General features: G+C 39.3%; 1 protein-coding gene, 1 non-coding gene and 1 pseudogene across 3 annotated transcripts in view; 1 reads left to right on the forward strand and 2 right to left on the reverse strand.

Annotated features, from left to right (window-relative positions):
• PTPRZ1 (protein tyrosine phosphatase receptor type Z1) overlaps window positions 1-1369 on the reverse strand; it is a 168848-nt gene extending 167479 nt beyond the window's left edge. For both annotated transcript variants that reach the window (XM_087860861.1, XM_045792758.2), the window contains exon 1: window positions 978-1369. In XM_087860861.1, the coding sequence (XP_087716987.1) occupies window positions 978-1035 (58 nt within the window). In that variant the 5' untranslated portion in view covers window positions 1036-1369. The remainder of the gene's footprint in view (window positions 1-977) is intronic.
• On the reverse strand, window positions 1291-6909 carry LOC123788664 (putative uncharacterized protein C6orf52 pseudogene; annotated as a pseudogene).
• A 3383-nt stretch (window positions 6910-10292) lies between these two features.
• On the forward strand, window positions 10293-10395 carry LOC123789697 (small nucleolar RNA U13). Its single transcript, XR_006778868.2, has one exon. It is a non-coding gene; the product is annotated as a small nucleolar RNA U13 (small nucleolar RNA).
• The last annotated feature ends 7594 nt before the right edge of the window (window positions 10396-17989 follow it).

A 17989-nucleotide genomic window follows, 5' to 3' on the forward strand; every position in this document is an offset into this window, starting at 1 on the left:
AATGTAGGTTAATATCTACTTAAAATGAATAATCTAAAATTAAAAAAAAATGGGATCCTCTAACTGAAAAGAGTAAAATATATGTATTCACAAGTTGAGGTACATTTTCCAACTTCCACACCAATTACAGTCCATTGTAATAGAAAATCTTCATGAAGGAAAAAAGATTTTTTTAAAAATTAAATGTAGAAATTCAATATTACAATTCTTCTGGAAAATGACTGGATCACTTGACTCTGCATCCCAGGTAAATAATTCTGTCTGTTTCAAAATGCAATTTCAGTATTGAATGTGTAACCTGGAAGGTGGTAGGTGAAAGATGAATCCATGAATAAATACATAACCTGCAGCTTTCCTCTGACTTTGGCTGCAGTGGCAGAACGTTGATAGAAATTTCGATTGAAACTTTTTTTTTTTTTAACGTAACTGCCCAGACTTGAATGTGACTAAATTAAAAGTACTCGAAAACACTGAAAAGTCAGGTTGGTGCTTGTTCTTGTTACTACCTTTTGGGAGTGTGTGTGTGTGTGGTGTGTATCACTCGCATCGGGCACGTGTATTTTTCATTCAAGCCCACAATGAATCTAAAAGCAAAAATCCTATCCAATACGTAGTCCCGCACCTTGGTTGCATTTCTCTTCTTGTGTGTACCTAAAAGGCTCTTTTCACACTTTGCAAAGGAGCAGAGACATGAGCTGTGCGGACCGCAACCGAGCACGGCATGCCTCTCTCTTCTGGCCCAGCTCCCCGCCGGCGGATGGAAGGTGGCGGAGGTGCGAGGTGGGGAGGGGGTGCATTCTCTCACGCCGCTGACACCCAACGCGGCGCCTCCAACCCCGTGGGATCCCCAGTCCACCGTGCCTTTTCCCCCCTTGCTAGATGGCGGCGGCGGCAGCAAGTACCTAATGCTCTCAAATCCCCCCACCGTGTCCCAAACGATCCCGGAGATGAAACCCCACCGAGGTCTGATCACTCACCCAGGCGGCAAACACAGAGGAGCTGGATACAAGCGAGGAAGCGCTTTAGGATTAGCATTTCCAGACGGTCCGGGGGCCCCCACCACGCGGCTGCTCAGCTTCTGGCGCTGGAGAGGGAGGGGGCGCGAAGGAAATGTTTTTTCCTCCAGTGTATAGATTGGCGTGGGATTGTATGTGTATGCGTGTGTGAGTGTGTCTGAAAGAGCGAGAGAGCGAGAGAGCGAGAGAGTGAGAGAGCGCCAGCAGAGAGACTGAGAGGGAGACGGGAATAATCGGAAGCAGGACGCGCGGCGGTCGCGGGAACCGGGAGCAGCTAGCCGAGGCGCATGCCGGCGGGCGCGCGGGAGTTGGTCTCCTCTGCCAGCGCCGGCCGAGGTCTGAGCGCTCGAAGCGCAGCGGTGCCTGTGTGCCGGGGGCGCGCTCCGGCCCGGGTGTGCGCGCCGCGGCTCGGCGAGGGCGGGGGCGCAGCACCGACCGCGCCTCTGGGAGCGTGCAGCCGGCCCGGGGTCGCGCGCGGCAGGCGCAGGGGCGCTGGGGCGCGGCTGTTGCTCAGGGTCCGGGTCCCAGAGTAGCGTTTCACATAGCGACACCCCTCCACCCCCCTCCCTCCCCTGGTCCCTGCCGGTGGCTTCGCTGCTCTGGAGTTAGTGGAACCCGCTGGGGTTTAGAATCTTCGCGGAGAAAATGTCTCTTCATTAAGACTCCTTCGCCCTTTTGGAAGAGAAGAGGAGGCCGGACCCCCATTGTCCCGCACAGCCAGAGATTGACCTTTGGGGTTCACCCCTAGAAATGGTTTTCATTTTATTGTTGTCCTTCCTGCAGATGCTAAGTGGGTCCAATCAGCAAGTGGTGGGGGCTCCTGGGTAAGCTGGGTTCCCCTCTCCGTTTTCTTTCTTTTTACCAAATCACCAAAGTAGTTCCAAACCCCATTACCTCTAGGGCAGTAGACTGCAAATAATCTCCGGCCCTGATTGTGGCCAGTGAGACCCTGCCCCCTCCTCAGGCTCCAATCAAACTGTTGTGTTGTGCACAGCTGCTTGAACGAACTTTCAACTCTGTAATGTTCCTCCCAGACGGCACTACCCAAGTGCCTCCTCGCACAGGGTCGCACGGAAGATTTTTTAATTGCGTGACTGAAGGATATACAAAAGATCTATAATACGTGCGTTCTGATGCCTCAGAGCTGGAAATGTCACGCCCTACGTGCTTGTTTCTATGGGGGTCTCTGTAATTAGACTGTACTCCTTGATGGCTGGGAGTTTGCCGTATTTATAGTTCTAACCCAGCTCCTAGCACAAAGGCAAAAATAGTCAGTAGGTGTACCCTAAATGTTTGTTGAATTAATCTGAAACCTAAATGAAAAGATAAGGCAATTGGTATCCTCCATGAGCCTGACTGCACAGAGCCCTGAAAATTTGTGTGCTTTTCCAATATTTTCATTTATATATCCCTTAGGCTTAAGTACGTTTTTCTACTTACATGAAACCCAGTTTGGAGCCTTTTAGGAATCCACTCTAAGGTACGGATAAGTCAAGTTCTGGAATTATCCCTTGTATTCTTAGGAACCATTTAATGTAGGTTATCCGTACAGTGTGTACGCCTGTGTCCTGTTCTTGGTTCTAAAATAGTATTTCAGCTTAAATATTCGAAGAAAGCTTATCACATACAAAATTTGAGTTCTGAATGTATTTTGAGTATTACTACCAGTTCTCACTAACATGCACAGCCTCTGAACACTAGTTTAAATGTGCAGAGCTAATGATGCCATTTGATGTTGCTTCAGGAATTGATTACAGCCATGTAATAAAAAATTTCAAATCTATCTGGAATATTTGTTCAGGGGTACATACAAATATTAACGAATTGACCCTTGATCTTGTTTGTCTCATGAATTAGTATAAAAATGCTGTAACTTTTGTAAGAGTTATAATGGCGATTGATGATTGCTCATGTGAGTTTCCATCTAGGAAGAAAATGTTTGCTAATATTAGCAAGAAATGTAGATATAAACTAGAAATGCATTGAGAGCTTAGAGAAAGTGTTTAACATAGGCAGAGAAGGTTTCCTAGAAATGTGTAGTTAATTGAGGAGGACTATCCAGGAAAAAAATTGATGTGCAAGGAGGTGGAGATGGAAATGAAAAGCAGATGTCATGTGCAATAAAAACAGTATGAATTAAATTTGAGCAGATTGAGTGGAGTCAGACTACGGGAAACACTGATTTCCTAGTGGAAGAGTGTGTACCTGAAGTAATAAGCAAGAAAGAACCACAGAAGAAACTTCCTAGAACTTCAGCTGTTTAAAAGGTAGGTTTGCTCTGGGGCATGTAAGGTGTTCCAGGAGGTCTCAGTGATCAAGTCTACCCCAGCAGCCTGCCAGAAGGATCCAACAGTAACAAATATCCTCCTCTCTCCCCTTACTTGGTCAAAAATTCACATCACTGGTCACTCTTTTGAGTCAGATCACAAAGCAAAGGCACCCCTGAAATCAAGGTTACCCTGGTAAAAAGGGCAGGTAGATCTGTGGTTTCTGCTAATTCCATTCCCATATTTTAAAAGATTGTTATTTACCTGGGAAAGCACAAAAGTCACCTTGGGGAGTAGTCCAAGTTGCTATTAAGTTTTGTGCAGGGAGAGGAACGGCAACCAATTCTATGGGACTGAGTGACAACAATGGAAAATGGACTTGGAGGACCAGCCGATGTGGATCTGATAGTCCTGGGGAGGGTGGTGGAGTGGGAAGCTCCAGAGGTTCAGGTCCTTAGAAAATTAGGTCATTGCAACAGTCCAGGTGTGGGAGAAGAGAAGGTATCAGAAGGGCGGGAACAACAAAAACATACTGTATCTCACATTTCACAATTTTATGGTCAGTCATGATCATTTCCGAGATGTGTTAGGACACATCGTAGTCAATATGCGTTAGCCATTGTGAGTTAAAGTTATAAACCTGTAAAACCCACATGGTTTCATTCAGAGTCTAAATTTATCTTTTTATCTACCTATCTATTTATCCATATATCGATAGATATAAATATAAAGATATATATTCTATAAGTTTTTAATACATTTGTATTTTGAAAATATATTTTATATTTATACTGTGTGTGTGTGCACACATGCTGGTAAAGTTTGTTTACGTTATGCTCTATCATGTCAATCACTTTTCAGTCCTGAGAGTTTGTATTTACGTGCGGAGTTCTGCACATTCCTGGGACAACACTTTCCTTCTCCCAAACAATAACAAACCAGGATTCAATCAGTATGATAGTTGCATAGCTGAATGGGCATCTTGCTTTTTGGGGGTCTCATCTGGGATTTTTGAGTGACTTGTGTCCCGAGGCAGCCAGTGACAATTCATGGGAGACTTATTCAGTTCTTCAGTTTTCACTATAAGCTCCTCAATTCCCCAATATTCAAATGGAGATGTGGATCTTCTAGTGGGTCTTCATCTCAGTTTTTGGCTAGAGCTGTGGTTTCCTCAAGTGTAACCTAAGTTTCAGCTGGGTATCCAGAGGTCACACACACAAAAAGAAGGTTGTGTCCATTTCCATTTACTGCACAGCCACACCTGTAGCCGGAAAGAGAATAGCAGGTGTGCTGTTTCCCATACCAGTTGGCCAAAGGGGCGACCCTGGTGGGGCTGAAACTCTGGCTCTACTCTTTGACAGTACCAGTAATAGTTATTTTGTTGAGCTACGCTAACAAAATAAGCTACAAAGTAAATATTTATATCAATCTATATCAGTTCTTTAAAATTCATCCTTTACTTCATTCATTCATTCAATACATTTTTATTGTGTATCCATTATGTACCAGACATTACTTTAGGGGCTGACTGTTCAAGTATGAATTACTCCATCCCTACCATAAAGGAACACAGAGTCTAACAGGAGAGAAAGACATTGCTACTACAAAATGTCCTTGTGGAGGATTGCCAGATAAAATTCAGGATGCCCGGTTAAATTTGAACTTCAGACAAACAGTGAGTAATTTTTTAGTTCAATATAATTTTAGTGCACGATGATGCACTAAATTTATTTAGTGAATAATTTTTGGTATAATGAATACATTTTTAGCGCAAAGTAATGTTTTAGTGCACTCCATACAATGTTTGGGACATATTTATATTTTTAAAAATTAGCATCTGAAATTCAAACTTAACTGGGTGTCCTGCATTTTTATTTGCTAAAGTTTACCATCTCACTTTGATGTGTCTGGGAATTGTCTGATGTAAGAGCTAATCATTTGTGGTTGTGAAATGTCCATGGTTTCCCACTAGGTTCCTTACTCTACAAATTATTTCCAAAGCATCTCTAATACGAATAAAGTTAGGGGCAGATGGGGGAAGGAGAGTATTTTCTCTGCAGAATCTGCTTAGCTCATAAATTCAAAGGAAGTACTGGGAGACTAAGAATATTGTATAGTCACTAAATAAAAAATGGAATTAAAGGGGAAGTAAAATAGCTGTACTTCTTGTACTATGGCAGTAACAAGTTTCTGTTTGACTCACATACATTATTGCTCATTTTTATCCATTGTCATTCACAAATATATTTGAGTAGATGTCATTAGGTTGGATTGCTTAAATGTTTACAGTCTGAGAAAGTCATTGTTACTTGTTTAGAAACGAAAGACAGTTTTTGGAATTATAAGATGTTTGTCAGAAGGAGATCATGTTACTTGAAGCCCTGTATTTTAGACTGTGAGGATAGGTTCATCTTTTGTCTGATACCTTAACAAATTTTGTTCACTCCGATCGACACAATGCATCTACTTATGGCAACTTGTAGTAAAATTTCTGAAAAGAGTTAAGAGTGAACTAATTTTACTTTCTGCAACATAATCAACCCTTTTATTTGGGTTTGTCCTACTAGTAACTTCCTACCTAAAAAGCAATTATTTCCTACCCGCCCAATGACTCTCAGGGGAGTTTAGTTAGATGGCCTGTTCCTGCCTTTTCCTAGGCATAAAACTGCTGGGAGGCTACTCAATGAGAAGTCCAGAGCTGAGTGATGTGGTACTCTGCATGTATATGAAAGAAGCATAATTATGATTAAGAGAAAACCATGGTAATTACATACTTTGCCTTTTAGTGTCTTGTTATGATTGATTATAAAATAACTTAATCTTATTTACACAAAGTATATAATTCAGTGATTAAAATTGTATTAAAAATACAAAAAGGTAGGAATCATTGTTTGTCCGTGTCAGGAAGATTTAGCATAGTACAAGATTCCGCATATTTCTTCCTCTGTATATTAGTAGAATAATCTTCTTTCGTATTTTATATATTTTCATTTTAAAATAGTTTAAAATTAAAACTATAGTCAAAATATAACCATACACTTTGAAAACTATTTGTGAATGAATATTGCTTACATGTAAGTCAGAAGTGTGCTATATTGTTCATTGTTGGTTGTGTTAAGATCATTGTCAGTTGTACCAAGAGAACTGCATTTTTAGAAGAGGTGATTCCTCTTCTACATTGTGCTGGTCATAAGATAATGACTGATATTTCAACATCTACAAATCTGGCTCCCTTCTCCCTACCTCACAACCATCTCTATTGTGAAACAGAATAATCATATTTGTCTTTTACACCAACAACATGATCTGAACTGCATTATTCAAATAAGTTCCAAGAGCATGTGTCTTCAAATTTGTATTGCATTACAAAGACCCAGATGGCCGAATTTAGGTTTAATAAACCTAAATGCTACTTTGATTTCCTTTCCATTTAAAGGTGAAAATGCACTTCTCCATCTTCTACCAGAGACAAGCATGGGCTTTCAAGTCTTCCAACAAGCTTAATTTAAAATCAATATTTGTCTGCTCTCTAGATCTTTGGAAAATGTCCAAGATGGTGTTAGAGTAGAAAGCAAACGTGTAAAACAAGTTCTGCAAATCAGAAAATCAGCACTGGACTGGGTCATTCAAATGAGCTGCTGTATTTCATATGTATAAACATTTCTGATAACTGGTCATTTAGCTGTTTCTTGCCTATCTCCAGACAAAAATAATGTAAAACCACTCTAGATGATCCATTCTACTTTTGACATTAAAAACCACTTTGTTCTATGGCAGTAACAAGTTCCTGTTTGACTCACATACATTATTGCTCATTTTTATTTTTAGCCAAAATATGATCTCTCTATAACTTCCCTCCATTTGATTTTAAACCCAGAACAAATCCCTTCCCTTGTAGAAAGATATTCTGCTTTCCTCTAATCCCAAATAATGAGAACTTCCTTCTCTTGCTAAACTTGATCTGAACTCCCAACTCTTCTGGAGCCCATGAGCCATCATTTCTTTAAATCTCTCTCTCCTAATTTATTCTTCTCACCAAGCCATTAAACTATTTTTTTTCCAGTAAAAAAAAAAAATCTCTTGACCACATGTTTCATTATATAATTACAGTACCAGGTGTGTCTTCCTTTATGATTTTCTTGTAAGAATAGACCATAATCATTATATCCATTTCTTTACCTTCCGATTTCTCTTGAAGCACTAACATTAGGTTTCTGCCTTCCTTATTCCATTCATAGTGGTCTTTAAAAGGTACAAAGTCACAATCTAAAGCCTTGCAAGTACAGTGAACCCCAAAAAACTCATCACTCCTCCCACAATGGTATTTTCTAGAATCCACAAAACCTGAAAAGTCTCCTTAGCTGTTCTTCCTCACCCCTCCAATCTAATCAGTCACTAAGTTCCATGGCTTACTCTTAAATTCCATTCTGTTTCTATCATTGTTTCTTCATATAATCAGTGGGCCTGGCATATATTCAGTGACTAATAAATGTTTAAATATACAAACTAATTTATCGAAGAAGGGCAGCTCTTGGGCCAGTTCTATCAGGTACTTCTCATACTTGCTTATAACAAGGTTCCAGGGAGCTCCTTGATGTTCCCTGGTCAGTTCCTGGTCATTAATCCAGATCCTCAGACTGAGGATCTCCCTGGTCATTAATCCAGATCCTCAGACTGAGGATCTCCCCCTCTCCCTTGATGACAGACTTAGTCTACACATAACATATCTGCCTTGACTTCGAACTTACATGGTAGTTTTCGTTCTTCAATGGACAGTGTGGCTAGAAGGCCTAGAACATCTCCAGGAAATTACTAGCTTATTATAATCTAATTCTTTCCTCTTCCTTCATAACTACTCCTCCTCTGCCAGTTCCATTCAGGCAGAAGACCAGCCGGGCCTGGGAACTGCAAATTTTCCCTGATGTTTCCAGTAGCAGTATTTGGCCTTTAGTTATTTTAAGTTTGGAGAGTTAAGAAATATCTGTATTTCTGGGCTGTTGCAAAACCCTCACATTTGCCATTGGTATTCTCCATAAGCACCCACTTTTACTTGCATTATTTCTAGACAGCTTCTTCTGTTCCTTAAAATAGGAATAGAAGCTGAGGAGGCCCATAGCCGTAGAGGATTCTCTCATTACTCTCATAAGAAAGGATATAACTCAAACAGATAATGCACAGTTGAGAAGCTGGTGTAAACATAAATCAAAGTTCTAGAAAACTATGGTCAACCCTCTACTGAATCTCCTTCTATCACAATAGTGATTATAGTCACACTAACATAGTACCTACTAGATGTCAAGCATTGTTCTGAAGGTGCTGTATGTAACTGTTTAATCCTCCAGCAAATGATGTGTGGAACATTACCATGTTCCCAATCTCATAAAAAAAAAAACTGAGGCAAAATTGTTTGTCCAATCACATAGACTATAAGTGACAGACCTTGGGCATGAACCCATAAACTTAATTATTAATCTACACTGACTCTCCCTAACGACCATCAAGAGATTCTATGCCAAGTAATCCCTTCCTAAGGTCAGACCGGTGCCTTACATGGTTCTACCTTGCTTTCCCGATACAGAGTAGACTCGACAAAGTTTGCCCCAAGTCAAATGTCAATAACATGAACAACGTGTGATATGAAAAACACTTGCCATTTCAGGAATTCCAATGTGCTTTTTACCCAAAGAAGACTATTATTAGGGCACCTGGGTGGCTCAGTGGTTGAGTGTCTGCCTTCAGCTCCGGTCGTGATTCCAGGGTCCTAGGATCTCAAGTCCTGCGCCGGGATCCCTGCTCCGTGGGGAATCTGCTTCTCCTTCTACCCTCTCCCCCCCCCGCCACCCCGCCCGCGATCTCTCTCTCTCACGCTCTTAAATAAATAAATGAATAAAATCTTTCAAAAAAAAAGAGAGAGAGAGAACTATTATTAGCCTGAGAAGAATACAGTAACTCCCCCTTATCTGCAGTTTCTCTTTCTGCAGTTTCAGTTCTCAGTCATCAACCGCGGTCCCGAAGCAGATGGATGATCTTCCTTCTGACGAATCGGCAGAACGACAAAAGAAGCCTAACTTTACGTCAGAATGCTACGTCATTACCTCGCTTAGTCTCGCGGAGGCATTTTATCATCTCACCTCATCACGAGAAGAAGGGTGAGTACGGCGCAGTAAGATATTTTAAGAGAGCGAGACCACATTCGCATAAGTTTTATTACAGTCTGTTATAATTGTTCTATTTTATTATTATGTATTGTTGTTACTCTCTTACTGGGCTTAATTTATAAAATAAACTTTATCATAGGTGTATTTGCATAGGAAAAAGCATAGTATATATAGAGTTCAGCACTATCCAGGTCCTCACCAGGGGCCTTGGACTGTATCCCTCACGGATGAGGGGGGACTGGTGTACTGGCTTGTGTTTTTCTTCAGTTACCGAAGTAGATATATTTGGAACTAATCTGTGCAAAGATTTGGGAAATCAATGTAGGAGAGTTGAGCAGAAGGAGACATCAAAACTAGAGAACAAGGGGATATCATTAGGAACTTTGTTTTCTTCCCTGGGGACCTTGCACTTGGTAAATTTTTGCCTACATTATCTTTGCTCACTCCCAAACCCCACAAATTAGATATATCATTCCCCCATTTTGCAGATATTTTTTAAGGCTGTGAGAATTTAGCATTACTCAGAATCAAAGAACTTGTGGTAGTGGAATTGAATGAAAAACTCAGTTTCTCTGGTTCCAGTGTGTGTGCTTTTTCATAAACGTACCTAGAATTGACAGTCATAGGAAGGCATCTTTCTTAAGAAATGGTAGTGTAATACTTACTGTATCACCTAAGGAGGACCTGTGGTTCGAACTGAATCAACAAGATTCCTTCTAGCTTGATATTCCAAAGAAACTGGCTCTTCATTATGTTTATGCCTATACCTCTTCATATGTGTATATTTGACAAACTTTAATTTGAAGATTGATCAAGCACATTTAGTAACATGAAGACATACCTACAGATAGATCCTTTTGTAGTTCATAAACGTGATGATTGGGTATTCATGCTTTGTGTGACATGTGCCTCCCTCAAACCTTGCTACCACCTTGGCACATTACCAGTCTGACATGGGGGAAAGAAAAAAGAAACGAAAAGAAAAAAAAGAAAGAGAAAGAAAGGGGAGAGAGAGAGAAAGAAAGAAAGAGAGAGAGAGATAGGGGCGCCTGGGTGGCACAGCGGTTGGGCGTCTGCCTTCGGCTCAGGGCGTGATCCCGGCGTTGTGGGATCGAGCCCCGCATCAGGCTCCTCCGCTATGAGCCTGCTTCTTCCTCTCCCACTCCCCCTGCTTGTGTTCCCTCTCTTGCTGGCTGTCTCTATCTCTGTCAAATAAATAAATAAAATTAAAAAAAAAAAAAGAGATAGAAAGAAATGCCTAAGGATAAGGGCAACTTAAAATGAAAACCAAAATGGAGAAATAGGTTATGCATAGTGAACGTTATTCGTCAGGATGGCCTAGGTTATGCTATAGTAACAGCAACGAAAAATTAAACTCTCCATGACCAGACAAAAATTTATTTCTTGCTCACTTGAAGCCAGTTTAGGATTCAAGTGACTCTCCAGGGTATCTGCCTTGAATGCCGTTGTTTGACAATCCAAGCTGCTTTGAGCTTTTGGCAACTCCTTCTCAACACGCATTTTCACAAGTTCAGGGAAAGAGAGTGCTGGTGGGTCTTGCACTATCAACTTAAATATCTCCACACAGACATGACATATATCACTTCACTTCCAGCCCATTGGCTTTCCAATGTGCCTCGAAGGAAAAGAGAAACAAACAGGGGTGAGTAATAGAGGTATCTCCTACACAGAGCAAAAATTGAAAAAGAGAAAGAAAAAGAGAATGGAGAGTATAAAATAGAAAGAGAAAATCGATAGAGTATACTGTTTTATGATTGCATAATTGCATATCAAACAATTGATAATTGTTTTTTCTATCTTAGGTTCTGAATGTTAAAAATTATTCTACAGTCTTTCAGGGGGAAAACATGTAAATCTCTACTGTTAAAGTCGAAACAGCTCGCTAAATGTTAACCTGTACCCTCCATCACTCTTTGAGATGTTGCTCCATCCCTAAAGGCTTTTGTGGGAGGTTGAAGAGGTGGATGAATAAGAGGAGAGGCTGAATATGACAGCAGAGCAAATAGTTTGTGTTACAAAAGCAAATCACTTCTCTGATTCTTTCCTACCTTTTTTTACCTTTGAAATGAAAAATGTTGATTCCATTTATATACTTTAAGATCATGAAGGTATGAACTCATTGCTTGTATTTATAACAGCACTAGTCATTCTATCACTGCTTAGAAAATGAAAAATGATTTTACCACTTTTAACTTGAGCCCCATTTTTTTTCATTCTACAGTGAGAATATAGTTTTAAGGAGAACTGTTGCTGGAAATAAGAGCCTGAGGAAAGAACATGGTCCTCCAGCTCACCTGAGGGGCACCGTGTTCCTCTGTTGTACTCCCCAGAGCTAATGTAATCTTAGTGACATACAAATTGAATTGGCTCTCCAGATTTTCATATACTTGTGAGCGGTTATTAAGAATATAGACTCTTAGAGGTAAAAATATAAGAAACTCAAAATTTTTTCACTAACTGTCCTCAGTGGTTAGTATGCTATAAATTACTTTTTCCATCTCTTACTGCATCTTTGTCAGAGTCTGTAAATTTTCCAGGCACTTTTGTTTATTAAAATTCTGATCAAGTCTACAGCATCAATATTGTATGAATTCAAACTCTTCTCCAGGGATAAAGTCGAGTAACTTGGTGGTGGTATGTTCTTATAGGATTCCTACTTCTAATTCTTGTAAAAGTTCTAAATCCTCTGGGCTTGAGATACAGATCAGAGAAAAGTGGCAAATCTCTCCCCATTTGTCTATATGATGACACAATCCTCTTCTTATTGTTTTGTTTTTGTCACTTTTCTGACTGTCATTGATTGGCTGTCTATGCTTTATGGAGAATATTTAGTCTAACTCTTGGTGGTTAGGCAAATATATGGATTCTTTTGAGCTTCTCTTCTACAAAATTTTCTTTTGTGCATGATCTAGAGTTGTCTCCACTTTTCCCCTTTAAAGCCCACAACCATTGGTCTACCTTTGTGGCTGGTTACCTTACAGTTCATCAGTGGGAATCTCTCTCAGGTGAAGTACTAGCAAGATAGCTGAAGTCCATCTACCTTCTGAATTGTCCATTCTATCCCTAGATGTGTTAAATGATGAAAAGAATAGATGGTCCTCCAAAGATTTCCATATCTGAAACCCTGGAATCTATGAATATGTCATGTTACATGACAAAGGGAAATTAAGGTGGCAGACAGAGTTAAGGTTGCTGATCCCAGCTGACTTTAAATGAGAGATTATCCTGAATTATCTGGGGGCATCCAATGTAGTCACAGAGGTCCTTAAGAATGGAAGAGGGAAGCAGAAGTTTAGGTCAGGGTGGTATGATACAAGGACTTGCTGTTACTAGCTATGAAGATGGAAGAAGATGGAAGAAGAAGGTTATGAGCCAGGAACAATGGGTGACCTTTAGAAGCTGGAAAAGGCAAAGAAATAGATTCTTTCCTAGAGACTTCAGAAGAGAAGGCAGCCCTACTGACACCTTGATTTTAGTCCTGCGAGACCTGTGTCAGACTTCTGATCTATTGTAAATAAAAACTGTAAATTAGTTTTAAAGCACTAAATGTGGTTATATTTTATGACAGCTAGAAAACTAATACACTAGACAATCCTTGTATTCTTGTCATGCCAATGCTCCCAGCTGTTCCAAATAGCTGTCTCCTCTTCTTTCAGCCCTGTGCTCACTTTCCTCAACTCAGGCAGGCAAAAGTACAGACTAGCAATTCTAGAGCCCAGGTGCATGTCTATGCAGGGAACAAATTGCACTTTCCCTTCACACAAGCAGTGGTCTTCTGTTTACTTTCATTTTTTCCTAGTATACATAAATGGAGTGAATGTTTTACAAAGCTCTTTGCAAAAACACAGCAGCCTCTTGCCATCAATACCCTCTACTGTTTCCTCCTTTACAGAGGCAACCAACTTTAATTCATTTAGCTATGTCCTTTGGTAATCATACCTCTAAATGACATTCTTGTACTTCTACTTCTTGATCTCTCTGTATCTGTTGACTTCCCCCAATGGAAAACTTAACTATACTTTACCTACATCTTTGCCCACCATACATAAACTTTCCTCCCTCCCATCCTTCCAGGAGGCTTATGTTATAATTTTGTCTTAATCACTATTAAGAATTTACATTGTTATGACCATGTAAATATTCATGTAGCATACTATGATTATTTTCTAGTGTAACACTTCATCATTTCTGGAATTAAAATCGTCTTTTCTGTTTATTTTTTTTTATTTTCCTTGTACACATTATACTTCCACCTCAAGTTTTTGCCAAATAATATAAATCTTCTACCAAAACTTTTAGACACAACAGGTATTCTATTTTTAGTATTTTTGGAGAAAATACTACGATAAACTGATCTCTTTTAATCTGGACTGGTTGTTTCTAGGTCCCTGTAAACCATTCCTCCTAGGATCTCCTTTCATTATCTTCCTGAGGATTCTTGTCACCTCTGGCTTGTTGCCAGATCTGTTTCCAGTGTCCACTACTGAGAAAGTATGTTCAGGAGGCAAATTTTGAGGATTTTGTCTATCTAAAAACATCTCTGTCCTTGTCTTGAATTTATTTTGTTTGGGAGTTGAATTGAAAATAATTCTTGCTCAGAATTTTGAAGTAATTGCTCTGTTTTCTTCTAGCCATCAACAGTGTTGATGACAGGCTACCAAAGCCATTCATTTTTTTTTTAAAGTAATCTCCACACTCTATCCCCATCTCTCCCAAAATTTAGACCCTTTTTGATTTTACTCTTTCTTTCTTTCTTTCTTTCTTTCTTTCTTTCTTTCTTTCTTTCTTTCTTTCTTTCTTCTTTTTAAATTGGAAAATAATGTGTCTTCTCTTGGTGTGGATCTATTTTGAATCTGTTGTCTTGGCACTCAGATCTTATAATTTGCAATTTTTTATTCTTCTGTGTATAAAATATTTGAAGTATTTCTAATGATTTCCTCCCTTCCATTTTCTTCCATTCTTCTGAATTCTCATTATTTGAATATTGAATCTCCTAGACTGACAGTCTGCTATAGATTGAATATTTTTGTCTGCCCCAGAATTCATATGTTATAAGCTAATCCCCAATGAGATGGTATTTGGAGGTGGAGCCTTCAGGAGATGATTAGGTCATGACAGTAGAGCCTTCATGGATGGAAATGGTGCCCTTTTAAGGTGTTGAAGAGACCAGAGAGCCCTGTTTCCCCATGTGAGGTTACAGTGAGAAGAAGGTTGTTCTATGAACCAGGATGCTAGTCCCCAGTACACACTGAATCTGCTAGTGCCCTGATCTTGGACTTTCCTGCCTCTAGAATTGTGGGAAATAAATTTCTGTTGCTTATAAGCCTTCCAGTCTATGGTACTTGTTAACAGCAGTCCAAACAGACTAAGGCACTAAGTTTTATTTTCTCTCTCCCTTCTTCCTTCCTTCCTTCCTTCCTTCCCTCCTTCCTTCCTTCCTTCCTTGCTTCCTTCATTCCTTCCCTCCCTCCTTCCCTCCTTCCTTCTTTCCTTTCTTGAGAGATTTTGCTTCCAGGGAGATCGCAGCTCACTTCTAACTTGCCTGTTGAGTTTACTGTTTCTCTTACCATATTTTTAATTCTCAAGGGCTCTTTTTGGTTTCTAACTATACTTTAAAAGTAGCATCCTGTGATTGTTTCATGAATGCTACATTTTACCAACTATTTTATCCTCTCCAGAGACTAAAACCTCCCATTATCTACCAGGTTGGAGAAGATATAGTGACCTGAATATATGAAGTAAGTGAGAGGATCTAAGATTCTAACGTCTTCTTTAACAGACTTTCAGCCAATCTGCTATTTTAAAAACCATCTTTCCCCTTACTTCCAGGACATCTGGTGCTTCCAACTACTGGAGTGTTTTCAGGGATCAGCAATGCAAATTGGGTTGTTTATTGGCTTTCACCACTGCCAGTTTAGAATACAGTCCTCTCAGGGCTGGTAGATCCATTAACATTCATTCTGATTTTCAAATTCTGATTTTTCTCAATTTGTCTGCTTTTGCAATTGTTTTTTTCTCCTGTTTTCTTTGTTCTCATGGTATCATTCCTTAAAAAAAAAATCTGTAAACTCTTGTTTAAGTAGGGTTTTTATAAGCAGTAGGATAAAGATACATGTTTAGGTGACCATATTTAACATCTTTACTTGGGATGGCATCACACATCTTTATGAACGATTCACTTAGAATCGTCCTCCCAATTCTAATCACTTGACTTGGGCGTGGGGGAGAACAGTACAAAGAAAGAAAACCCTCTCAGCAACAAACACTACACTTCTTAGGGAATCGAGCACTCTCCACCATTCCCTAGATGGTGGTTGCAGAGCTGTTTCTATAACCTCTTAGAAAATTTGTGTTAAGGATCTCATTCTAATTTTTTGTTTTGTTTTAGAATTTTGCATTTAATTTTGGGCTTTGCATGTTAGCTAAAATTCTGAGATGACGGGAAATTCCACTCAATATCCTATTCTATACTGAACTGGTTATTATTTCTTTCCTAAGAAGTCTTTTCTTCCCTAAGTTAAATTATAGAGTTGTTCTGAGTAATCAGACAGTTGGTAGTTATTTTGTTTGGGTATCTTTCACCTGTGCCTTTTGATTATCTCATATCTTTGGCCTTAAACATAAGAGTAGGAACAGGTTTTTTTTGTTTTGTTTTTGTGCTCCCACAAACTTATGCAGATCTTCAAATGCTATTTATTTGGGGCCGAGAATGCATATGTCATCCTAAATGAAGATCTGATTAGGTGTATTTCATAACATGATTCTGTGTGTTAAAGAGTGGAAGTATTAAATTAAGACTTATAGGAAAAATCCTTGTATAAGACTTTCAATCAAATCAAATAGATCACACTTACTATATTTTGAAGTATTTCATTTTTCCTTTCTTTTAAAAATACTTAATGGCTTAAGACAACTTTAATACTCATTCTAATCCCTTGAACATACACACATACATCATAAATTCTCAGGACATAAGGTTAAATGGTATCGTAATTAATGGTTTATAACTCCATAAATCACTTCCCTTTTTAATGCTCTCTGATTCCATTTAAGGAACTCACCCTGGAACTATATTTCTAGCAATAATAATTTTTATTCGTTGTCATTGTTCTTTTATATTATTCTTCTTTTTAAGATTTTGTTTATTTATTTGAGAGATAGAGAGAGATCAAAGCAGTGGGGAAGGGTAGAGGGAGAAGCAGATTCCCCACTGAGCAGGGAGCCTGATGCGGGACTCGATCCCAGGACCCGGGGATCATGACCACAGTTGTAGGCAGATGCTCAAATGACTGAGCCATCCAGGTACCCCTCTTTTATATTACTCTATTATTATGAAGTAAATTCAAATGTGAGTTTATTTCTCTAGATGATAGAAAATATTAATTTTCTATTTTCTATTAATTTTTACACACAAGGGTTTCTTATTTTTTCAATTTTTTTCCCTTCTGATAGTAGTACTGCTAGATTTTCCTCAATGACAAGATTATTCAAAGGACAACTCCATTGCTTCTGTGCCTAGTACCTGGAGTTAATTTTCACCCTTCTTTTCGATCTTATAAGCTCACTTCAAGTGTGATGTTGGTAGAAGAAAGTTTTCCTCATTCCTATATATCTGTACATGCCTCTTGACAATATTTTACAATATCATTTTTTACAAAAATTTAAATAGGTTAGAACTATTCTAATTAATTCATAGTAAAATAAAGTAAAATTGTACTGTACTGACATAAATTGATCTAGGGTGCTTACTTAGCAAGGTGAGGCTTTAATCTTTGTCAGAGATGATGACTACATTTTGTAGGCCACTAATCAGGAAAGAAACATAATGGGAGCTGTGCTGGCTTTGCCTGGAATTGAGCTATCTTTTTTTTTTTTTTTAAGATTTTATTTATTTATTTGACAGAGATAGAGACAGCCAGCGAGAGAGGGAACACAAGCAGGGGGAGTGGGAGAGGAAGAAGCAGGCTCCCAGCGGAAGAGCCGGACGTGGGGCTCGATCCCAGTACTCCGGGATCACGCCCTGAGCCGAAGGCAGACGCTTAACTGCTGTGCCACCCAGGCGCCCCTGAAATTGAGCTATCTTGCCCAAAGCAAAAGGGAAACATGAACTCTAGCAGAGTAGTGTCATTTAATGAGGGTTTTTCTTCATGTGCAGTAGCCAAAAGGTTATAGTTAAAGCCTGATGTGGGTTTTGAGGCACAGAAACCCATCAGGACTTTGCCATTCGCTTGCTGTATGACCTTGGGCGGATTACTTATCTAAACCTCAGTTGCTTCTTTGGTAAAAAATTTTATATGTTATGGGATTCTTATTAGGACTCAGTGAGATAAAGTCTGTGAATGTCCTTTGTAAATCTGAAAATACCATAGAAATCCAACTGGTATAATTGTTTAATGCTTTCTAAGTGCAAGGGTTGTATTTTAGGACTATCTAACACAGTGTCTGATACAGCACATACTCAATAAATAGTAGCTCCCTAATTAATCCAAGGAAGAAAGATAAATGTTCCATCAGTAATGTATAACTC

This window comes from Ursus americanus, chromosome 3 (assembly GCF_024610735.1).
Source record: "Ursus americanus isolate L20-20 chromosome 3, mUrsAme1.1.p, whole genome shotgun sequence".
Lineage (NCBI taxonomy): Eukaryota > Metazoa > Chordata > Mammalia > Carnivora > Ursidae > Ursus > Ursus americanus.